The sequence below is a fragment of the Chiroxiphia lanceolata genome, chromosome 16, assembly GCF_009829145.1.
Source record: "Chiroxiphia lanceolata isolate bChiLan1 chromosome 16, bChiLan1.pri, whole genome shotgun sequence".
NCBI classification, from domain to species: Eukaryota; Metazoa; Chordata; class Aves; order Passeriformes; family Pipridae; genus Chiroxiphia; species Chiroxiphia lanceolata.
This window is the reverse complement of record NC_045652.1, coordinates 14050530-14061335: the sequence shown is the minus strand read 5'-3', so window position 1 is coordinate 14061335 and position 10806 is coordinate 14050530. Positions and strand designations below refer to the sequence as shown.

The 10806-nt window shown below is 54.8% G+C and overlaps 1 protein-coding gene across 2 annotated transcripts; it reads left to right on the top strand.

The window, feature by feature from the left end:
- The first annotated feature begins 7757 nt into the window (after positions 1-7757).
- On the top strand, positions 7758-9750 carry RASD1 (ras related dexamethasone induced 1). 2 transcript variants are annotated; one of them, XM_032704274.1, is made up of 2 exons: positions 7758-8162; positions 8408-9750. In XM_032704274.1, the coding sequence occupies exons 1-2, from the start codon at positions 7877-7879 to the stop codon at positions 8956-8958; spliced, it is 837 nt and encodes a 278-aa protein (XP_032560165.1). In that variant the 5' UTR covers positions 7758-7876; the 3' UTR covers positions 8959-9750. The 2 variants fall into 2 exon arrangements, with proteins under 2 accessions (XP_032560165.1, XP_032560166.1); XM_032704275.1 differs by having other exon boundaries at positions 8479-8710.
- Positions 9751-10806: the final 1056 nt, after the last annotated feature.

Genomic DNA, 10806 nt, shown 5'->3' with positions numbered 1-10806 from the left:
TCCGGCCTCCCATTTCCTCTGGACAGGCTCACGGACGCCTTGTTTGTGTTTCATCATTTTAGGACCATTACACATAGATTTATTTTTTTATTGCCACCTCAACAACCTTCCTCTTAAAGATTTGGGCATAGTATTTTATTTTTAGATAAGTTTCCACATCCCCTTCACAGTTAATGTTTATAGACAGAGGCTAAACCAGCCCAGTACCCATAGCAACCAGTGAGGAGAGGATACATTGCATTATTCAGACAATTTATGTCAGAGTTGCCAGTCCTGGCTCAAAGTCTCTGATGTCAATAAACTTGGATTTGTTGATAAGTGTAATCAGTATTTACCAGAGAGACACGTGCTGGGTCGGGAAGAATTATCCTTCATGAGAAGACAGCGAGGGCCGTATTTGTGCTGCCTCATTCCCCGTCTGGGGACCTTGTGAGCCCTTTCCCGTCCCCACTGCAAGGCCAAGGGGGGACCCCAGTTGTACCATTCCCCTCCCCAGCCAGCATCAGCCTCTTAAAATGTGTGTCTGTCACCATAAATCCCAGTGATGGAGCTGCTTCCCATCCTGTGCCCACAGCATCCCAAAAGCACAGGGGTTTGGTGCTGCACCGGGACCGGCTTCACGGACTCCTTTCCCATTGATCTGCCATTTCCAACCCTTCCCACTTCCCAGCTGTTCTGTGTTGGCTTTGCATTGCACAAGTGTTTTTCTGGGGTTATGCCAGATGCATCCCTGCTTTTAGTAGCTCTTCCTGCAGCAGCCAGCACGGATTAATGTGTCGCTGCCTTTGTAGAACTGGTTCTGGCTGCCATAAAGCTGGAGTCTGATATTTTAGAGGCATCTGCTCTCTTCCCTAAAGCAATCTGAGGAGCTGGAAGGTGATGTTCCAGCCCATATCACGGGGCCCAAGCCCACCTTTCTCCCTTGGGCAGGGAATGGCCCTGGCCAGGACCAGTCCTGGGTGGTGCCGTGCTGGTCCCCAGGGCTGCAAGGAGGGAAACACAGACATCGTTTATGTTGTTTTATGGTATTTAACAACAAGAGTTATAGGACTCTCTTTGGTTATAGGGAAAAAAATTGTGATTCCAATTACCTAATATTTCTAAGAATTTGAGATTCCAGAGGGAGGGGATGAAACCTTCAGGCTGAGCATGAAGCATTGGTATTGTCGCAGATGTTTCCCCACTTCCCAGCTGCAGCTGGGGCATATTCTACATTGATGCAGGGATGGACCTCGGGGCCTCCAGGTCACAATATGAGTCCTGCTGCTTCCAAAGGAGAGACCTGCACTCTGGGACCCCCAGGACCAGCCGGTTGCAGCCTCAGCTCTGTGCTGGCACAGGCGGGTGCATCCCTCCAGCTCTTGCAGAAGCATCGAGGACCAAATGAGGTCCCTGGAAAGGGGGTCATGGAGCTATTTTCATAACTTCATGCCTTCAAAATACAGTGTGGGGCTTGCTGGGCCCACTGGAGGTTGGCAAGGGGGTTGTTTGCAGCCTTGGGAATTGCTTCACATGAGGCTGTGTGCTGACGCCACAGATAACGCTTCCATTGAAGTTTGGGATATTTCTGCAGAGCAAACACCAGAAAAGGAGAAACTAGTTAAATCACAACTACCTGGCAGAGACAGCTGTGTCACCAAGGTCATTGCTCTTCACTGCCTCAGGTCACTCTGTGTCACTGCACAGCCCCCACAGCAGCTGTGCCCACCCTCATGGAGGTTTCCTCCCCAGGGTCACTTGCGTGGCTCCTCCACACACATCTCCCTTCCACAAAACAATTTTTTGGGGATGAGGAGATCACCTGTACAAACCCAAACATCCCAGCAATGCAGGGCCAGCTCCACACTCACGGGATGCTTCATCCAGGAACACTTTGGGAGATGGAGCCTGCATCCTGTGGTCCTTTCCCTGATGGTGGTGACATCCAGGGCCAGGGACATGTTCCCAAAGGCCCCTCCCTCTGTTGTGACCGCCCATAACCCCGTGTTTGCTTTTGCCCAGTGAAGCTGGGCTGCCTTGCCCCGGGAGAGGGACAGCCAGGGGCCCTTACGTGGCAAACAACCACGGGAATAAACACGTGGCGCAATCAGGGCAGCACGTGTGGCACTGGTAGGATGGGGAGTTTGCCATCCCCACAGGGCTCCTGCTTGCTGAGGCTGCACTTTTGCTATTTGGGAAGATGGAAGGGAAGGAAATGGGGGTCTCAGGGCTCTGGTGGTGGCTCTCACACCCATCCCAGTGCTGAGGCTCAGCCTCGGCTTTTTTGCCCACGGTTGGGATTTGATGTAAAAGCAAAGATGAGCTTGGAGTACAGGTGGTACAGGAACAGTTTGGGCACTTAATCCCTTAATCCAGAGAAGATGGACAGGGGACACAATGGGACTTACATTTACAGGGGAATATCCAGCCTCTTCTATCCCCACTTATAGGGAAAACAATCTAGGCTTTAAATGGTCACAGAGAAATGCAATGGGAAGAACAGCCTGATGGGAAACTATTCCCAGGTGGGAATCTGTTTCTGAGTGGGAAACATCCAGAGCTGGAGCCCAAACAAATGTCTGGGGCAGAACCAGGATCCCGGGGCAGAGCTGTATAGGCAGTGCTGGGAGGCTTCTGCTCAGGGATCTGGGATACAGGCAGTTCCCAACTCATGGGTGCCCAGGGGATGCTTTGAGATTCCCCACAGCGCCAGGAGAACAGCAGCACCCCATGCCCACTGTCCCCCTGCCCATGGCATCACCCTGCCATGGACAGTGTGGAGAAGACACCATCCAGCCCATCCCAGCCCACCTCCACCCTCACCCCGGGGGCTGTTACGCACGGAGCTCCCGCCATGAGCCAGAGGACAAGTTACGAGGCTGTTTTCCTTAATCTTCATGCTCAACAGCAGCCCCGGGACAGCCCGGTGAGCTGGACGCACTGTGCCACATCCTCCTTGGATCCTATTTCAAAGGAAAGAATGGTAGGAATGTGCTGCTTTTTCCATGTTGCGTTGTCTTCAGAGAGGAGATGTTTACGGAGCATGGCTCCTTTCCCAACCAGGGTCGCAGGAGGTCGCAGGGCTGCCAGAGCCCCAGGAATATGTCGAGGCCAGGCTCTGCCTGTGGTTCTGTGCTGCTGCACCAGGGCTGGAAGCCTCAAGGGTCCTCTATTTGGGCACCAGCTCAACCCTCGCCCAGCCCAATCCCCCCAACACCTCCACCCCTGTGCCCGCAGCCCCTCTGGACCCACAGCCAGAGCAGCAGGAGCAGACGTGGGACCTGGACAGAAAACACCTCCAGGCTCCAAGCCCTCACCACCACTACCCATCCCTCTGCCAGCTCCAGCCCAGTGATGCCTGCCTGGCTCCCTGCCTCCTCTTGGGCTTTAGTTTTTGTCCTACAACCCTGGCAGCCATTACTATTTCCATGGGAACCTTCCTGAAATCCAGCAATGTGTCCGCTGGGGTCACCGAGCCTCCCTCTCCCCTGTGCCTTATATTCCAAGCCCAGTTTCTGCCCATCTCCAGTTACAGGTGACATTTCTCTCTAATCCCAGGGAAGCTGCTGCTCTTTGGAAAGGAGCAGAAAGTGCCAGAGTTTGGGAACACATCCAGGACATGCAGACACCTTTGTCCATGCAGGATGCTGGCAGGATGCTGCTGCATCCAAGTGAACTGTGGGCAAGAGGATGGCATGGAGGATGGAAACTGGGAGCAGGGGATTTCCAGGGTGCTCCTGGCTCAGAGCTGCATCGTGCTGGACACAGGGATGGCGTCTCTGAGGGAGCTCCTGCCACCCCTTGTCTGAATGACTCAAGGAGCTGAGGATTTGAGACATGTCTCAGGGTTTTCAAATTCTCTGTTAATCAAATCCCAAAAGCTAAAAGTAATCAAGAGACATGAAAAGTGTTGCTAAAGAAGCAGGGAGTGGGGGAAGGAAACAAATAAAGCCACCCCCCTGGTCCCCAGTGACAGAGCAGCCCACTTCTGCATCATATCTCATCTGGGAAAAATTATATGTTGGGAATTATGTGCTTCTTCTGAAAAGCCTTAAAGGAGATTTAATAAAATGAGACAAGCTAATAATATAGGGAATTAATAGCAACCCTGGATGCTGCATCTTGATTTAATCAGATGCTTTTCCCCAGGGGGACAAGCAAAAGCTATGGCTAAAGCCTCCCTTCTCTTCCCTACCCAGATGCTCCCCTCTTTCTCTGGCTATCCACTCCTTCTCCTATCCCAGGAGAACAGCAAGGGTAGGATTTGGGGTCCCACAAGACCCCGCTGTCCACCAGCAGCTGCTGGGAAACACACAGCCCACGCCGGTTCTTTGGGAGCAGGATAAGGAGACAGATGCCAGCCTGCTGCACACCCACCAGGGAGAGGGTCCCTGTCTGAAGAACAGGTCCCTGTGCTGGGGAAGAAAAGCAGGAATTGGGGAGCTGGGCTGGGGAGCGGACTTGGTTCCATGTGTGTACTTTCTCAGGAGCCAGGGAATGCCGCACGCTGCTGCGTCAGGAATGAGCCCTTGCTGGGACATGAAGCACCTTAACGGTGATGATAAGGAACTCCTGTGGGATTTGCTCCTCTCCGTGTCCCCAGAGAGTTACGGGGTCTACGTGAGCTGGGTGGGAACGGCACAAACAGCCCTTCCAGTCTTGGCTGTTTCACTGCTTGGACCCACAGGACCCGCCCGTGAACTGAGCCAGCCCAGCCCCGGGGGGACAATCCTTCCTGGCTCTGCAGCACACTCGGAAACCAAACTCATGTTCCGATGTAATTGTCCTTTTCCGAGTATCCTCCACTCGCCTGTCCCTGTGCTGGGCACCCTGGTGCTGCTCCTGCCTCCTGGAACATTTTGCTTCCTATATTTTAGCCGTGGCTGGTGCTGTGAGCTCTGTTTTGCTTCTGCACAGTTCGTCCAAGCCAGGCCCTGGGGACCCACATGTTCTGTCGCTGGGATGTTTGTGTGACTTTCGTGGAATTTCCCTTCCTCAGCCACTTGCTCTCGGACACAGGGTGTTCGGCAGGTGGCTGGTAAATCCATGAGGGTGCAAATAGGGAAGGAAATAGCAAGAAAACAGGGATTGATCAATGCTGTAGGGTGATTCCTTTAAAGGTGTCGCTGGGGTTCATACAGAGCACCCTGTCTGCGGCCCTGGCTGTACCACACTGCTCCCTGAAAGAGCCTGTATACTCCCAAACCAAACAGGGAGCAAAACATCCCACAAATGGCAAGGGAAAACTCTGGCAGCCGTGAGGGAAATGCTCTTTTACCTGCCTCTTCTTAAGGCTTGGACTATTTGCAGTCAGGCCAGAAATAGGTGGTGATTTTTAAGAGAGTCATAACTGTGGGAAGGCTTTGCCTTGCAGCAAAGTGGATCCTTTATCATCAATCACTGGAAGAAAATGTGCTCTGCTCCTACCAGGAGATGAGTTTCTAGATGAGCCTGGGAGGACTCAGCCTAATGCCATGTAATGCTCCTCTGCTTGGGCTCTGCGTGACTCCGTGAGGAGCTGGACTCTGGGATGGCACAGGCAGTGCCCACGTCCTCTTCCCTGGGAATTCCTGCTGCTATCGTCTCTCCTCCACCCATCCAGGGTCCCTAACACCCTGTCCTTGCTCTCAGGGGGTCCCTGGCTCCAGTCCCACCCCACCGAGCCCACAGGATCCCAGGGCACACCTGCCTCGTGGTGTGCTCTGCCCAAAGAGCTACTTAGAAGGAATAAATGGATTTTTTTCCTGTCAGCCCAGGAGCAGGCTTTGAGCAGGCTATTTTTACCTGTTCCTGACACTATTAATAGTTGTATAGTCAACAGTAAATGCCGATCAAGAGATTCGATTTGTCTGTCCCCCAGAGGTTGGCACTTCCTATTCCCCCCGTTGTTTTCCATCAACCGCTTCAATTAAATGATCTTTTTGTTATTTGGGGGTGATACATTAGGGCTTTGTATTCAGCTATTAAACTACGTTGCTGTCTCACACACAGATTACTAAACATGGGAGACTGTCCCACTTTCTCTCCTCCAAGTGTCCTTGTGCCTCCAGGCAGGATGTTTCCCTGCAGGCAGGGATGAGGCTGAAAAGGGATGTTTAAGCTGCTGCTCTCTTCCAACCCACAGACCAGCACAATTCCTACATAAGTCTTTGAGCAGTGTTTAAATTAATATCCAAGTGTGACACCACAGTCAGGGGCGAAGGGGAAGGAGGTGAAAAGTTCAGCACCAGCCACGTCCCAAGTGGAGCTGATGAGATGCACCACTCTGCACCAGTTTGTGTGTTCTAGCTGTCACTGAGGTCCCTTTCAGTGCTGTAGGTGAGGATTCTGCTACCCCAAACCTTATTAAAGCATCACCTTTTGCTAAGTTTTGGGGTTTCTTCTAATAGATCATGGAGTCACATAATGGTCTGGATTGGAAGGGATCTGAAAGCTTATCTCGTTCCACCCCCCTGCAATGGGCAGGGACACCTTCCACTAGACCAGGTTGCTCCAAGACTCAGTCAACCTGGTCTTAAACACTGGGCTTCGACGCTGCCACAGCTCCTCTGAGCAGCCTGTGCCAGGGCCTCACTACCCTCCCAGAGAATTTCTTCCCAATATCCCATCTACCCCTGCCCTGTCAGTGTGAAGCCATTCCCCCTTTTCCTGTCGCTCCACGTCCAAAGACCCTCTCCAGCTCTCTCGGAGCCTCTTTAGACACTGCAAGGGGCTCTAAGGTCTCCCTGGAGCCTTCTCCCCTCCGGGCTGACCATTCCCAGCTCTCCCAGTACGGCAACATTCCCATTCCCATTCCCATTCCCCCCGTACCTGCCCTGCACGCGCCGCCGGCCGGGCTCTCTCCTTCCCCCTAGCGGGGGGAACCGGCGCTGCAGCGGCACCGCTCGGCGCCCCGGCACCGGGATCGGGATCGGGACCGGGATTAAGGGAAAGTCGCCGTGCCAAGAACCTCCGCCAAGGGGGCACCGCGCAGCCCCCAGCCCCCGCTGCAGCGCCCGGACCGAGACTTCCCTCTGCTCCCGGTCCCGCGCACCGGAGCTCGCACCGAACGGGGGGGTCTTTTCTCCGGTCTCACGGGCGCTTGCACCGGGCAAGTGTAAACTGGAGCAAAACCACTGCGGGAAATAGGGTGGGACCTCCTGCACCCCCTGTCCCCGGTCCGTGCGTCTCGCGGTCACTCCACTCCCGAGAGTGACCGAGCCCCGGGAGCCCCGAGCCGGCTGCGGGGCGCCGGGAGCCCGCACCGGGCTGCGAACGGGACGGATACAAAGCACCGGGGGCCCGCCTGAGGTGCAAAGGGGTTGGTTTGCAAACGGGACCGGGAGTTCAGACCGGGCTGCGCCACACCGGGAGTGCAAACGGGGCTGCCAAACACCGGGAGCGCGAACCGGGGTGCGAACGGGGCCGGGCTGAGCAGCGCCGGGAGTCCCAGCCGGGCTCCGAGCGGAAGCACTGAGAGTGCGAGTGGGGCTGCCAAGCACCGGGAGCGCGAACGGGACCGGGCTGCCAAGCACCGGGAGCCCCGAGCGGGACGCGAATGGGGCCGCGCTGTGCAGCACCGAGAGTCCCAACGGGGCTGCGAACGGGACCAGGCAGCCAAGCCCCGGGGGTGCGAACGGGACCGGTGTGCGCAGCCCCGGAGCGCGGCCGGGCAGCGGCGGGGGGCGGCGGGCGCGGGCCGGGAGCGGAGCCGGGCGCTGACTCAGCCGCCGCCGCCCCGGGCCGTGACGCGCCGAGGGGCGGGCGCTGCCTCCTCCATATAACGCGGCGGCGGCCGTGCAGAGCTCACACCGACCTTTCCTGCGAGGGGAGAGGGGCTGAGCAGCCAGGCAGGCAGCACCTTCCTCCTCCTCTTCCTCCTTCTCCTCGGCACAAGCTGCACTTTCCGCCGGCTTCAATGAAACTGGCAGCGATGATCAAGAAGATGTGTCCCAGCGAGGCCGAGCTGAGCATCCCCGCCAAGAACTGCTACCGCATGGTCATCCTGGGCTCCTCCAAGGTGGGCAAGACAGCCATCGTCTCGCGCTTCCTCACCGGCCGCTTCGAGGAGCAGTACACCCCCACCATCGAGGACTTCCACCGCAAGTTCTACAGCATCCGCGGCGAGGTCTACCAGCTCGACATCCTCGACACGTCAGGCAACCACCCCTTCCCAGCCATGCGCCGCCTCTCCATCCTCACAGGTACTTGTCAGGGGGTCCCTCTGCCTGATTCCGGGTGTTCTCGCCTAGTTTCGGGAGGTTTTTCTAGTCCTGGGAAAAGGGAGATGGGATTTTGTGTGTGCAGTGGATGGGCAGCTCTTCTTGATGGACGGGAGGACCCACGTGCTGCCCTGTCCTTCCTTCCCAGAGTCTCTATATGGCTTAGGCAGTGGGTCTCTGTGTGTCCCCATCCCTGCAGCCATCTCACGTTCCCTCTTTGTCCCCAGGAGACGTGTTCATCCTCGTGTTCAGCCTGGACAACCGTGACTCCTTCGAGGAGGTTCAGCGCCTGAAGCAGCAAATCCTGGAGACCAAGTCGTGCCTGAAGAACAAAACCAAGGAGAACATAGAGGTGCCCCTGGTCATCTGCGGCAACAAAGGCGACCGGGACTTTTACCGGGAGGTGCAACCCCGTGAGATCGAGCAGCTGGTGGGAGGGGACCCCAAAAAATGCGCCTACTTCGAGATCTCAGCCAAGAGGAACAGCAGCCTGGACCAGATGTTCCAGGCGCTCTTCGCCATGGCCAAGCTGCCCAGTGAGATGAGCCCCGACCTGCACCGCAAGGTCTCGGTCCAGTACTGCGACATCCTGCACAAGAAGGCTCTGAAAGGCAAAAAGCTGCTGAAAGAGGGGGGCCGAGGTGGCACGGAGGAGGCATATGGCATCGTGGCCCCCTTCGCCCGGCGACCCAGCGTCCACAGCGACCTCATGTACATCCGGGAGAAAGCCATCGGTGGCGGGCACAGCAAGGAGAAGGATCGTTGTGTGATCAGCTAGGAACCTCTGCTCCCGACAGGAAGGAAGGAAGGGAAGAAGGAAAGGAGAGGGGAAAGATGCTCGTTTCCGAATTGACTTTGGGCAGGCAGGAGGGTGGGCAGGCGCCCACCCGGGCAGAGAGGAGGTTGCCTCTCCCCCAGCCTCCCTCCTCCCGCTTTCATCACCTCTCTCCCCCGGGGGTGCATTTTGGGAGCGAGGGATGCGAAGGGGGAGGCTTTGGAGGGCAGGAGGGGGCTGTCACTGGGATCAGCCTCCTCCTCTGGGCAGAGAGACAGGGGAAGGGTGAACTGCTGTTGGCCAGGTGGGAGAATGTATGTGGAGGGCACAGACTTTGATGTTTCTTTCCCTCCCAAACCACCCAGCCTCGGGCACTGCACTCAGAAGGGAGGGCAGGGCCTGTCAGCACCTGCCTGGGGCTTTGGGGTTGGTTTTTGTTGTTTTTTTTTCAACTTGAGAAGCTGTGCACGGACTCTGGCTCTGTGTCGTGTGTTCGTCTGTGTCTGCAAACCACATGCAGAAGACACTCCTAAGGTGTTGCAAAGACATTGCAGAGTTACAGCCCTGATGGACCAAAAAACTGACTCTTGTTTACATTTGTCTTGTTTGATTTGCAAGATTTGGGGAGGGTGGGGGGGAGTGGGAAGGGTTTTTCAAAATAAAATAGGCACTTTATGTAGGTATTGTATGTCACTGACATGAACAAAAGAAAAAAATCTTCAAGTGTTTCTACCGTGGGTGAAACTTGATGTTTTATTTTTTCTACAAATTAATAAAATCTTTTTAAAAACAACACTTGTGGGTTTTGCCTTTGCTTCCTCGCCCTGTCCCATAGCAAAACATCAGACAAAAGACCTGAGGTACCAAAACCAGCCTCTCACTCAATCTCTTTATTGCCCCATTTTCTCCAGGCTCCCAGTGCAAAGGTTCCCGCCTCTGCAAGACGCCGGTCTCTTGCCACACGGGGTAACGAGGGGCCATGCAGGGAGTTACTCACTCCAACGGGTCACTGAGCCAGGACTCTTTCCTCACTCCACCAGTGACGATCCTGCCAGCCCCACGACATGCCGGCCACTGGCATGTCATTCCCAGCAGTCACCCAGCAAACTGACATCACCTCGTTACAAAGAGCTCATTGTGCTTCGTGCTCTTTCCCGATTAACTAACCACACTTAATGATGTCAACACAGAGTGATTCATTGGCACCCCGGCTGGGATATTGTTTTTATTTTGCAGTATGAGTAAAGGAAGTACTTTGCTCGAAAGGTCACCTCTGAATCTGATGGTTTTTAATCTCTTCCCAATAACAAGTCGCAGTAATCATTGCTAGAAGTGAAAGGGAAAGGGGAAGAGCTCTTCCCGGCTCCAGTTTCTGTTCCAGTTCATTTTCAGCCCCCGTTCCCCCCTCACACAGCAGCACAAATCTGTGTTTAATACATATTAATGGCAGGAAAATCATACTGAAGTCATAAAACTAAGGTGGGGGAGTGAGACTGCAAAGCAAACCGCCTCAGTTTCGCTTGAAACTTGGATTCAGGTTGACAGAGTTAACTTGTTCCTGCACCGAGTGCCAGACAGTTCTTTGGCAACAGGTTGTTTCTTCCAGCTCTGTGAATGCCTGATTTCACAGGAACAGCGACTGGCAGAAGAATGGAAAACATCGTCCAAGCATGATACACAGGAATTTATTGAGCTGGGACAGGCTATTGGTTGGTGGAAAGGCAATTTCAGCAATAAATAATGTGTACATTGTGCTTTGTTTATCGTGGTGTTCTGCTTTACTCAGAGTTTACACACTGGCACCTTCCCAAGGAAAGTACTAGTACAGTATTCCAGTGAGAACAGAGTAAA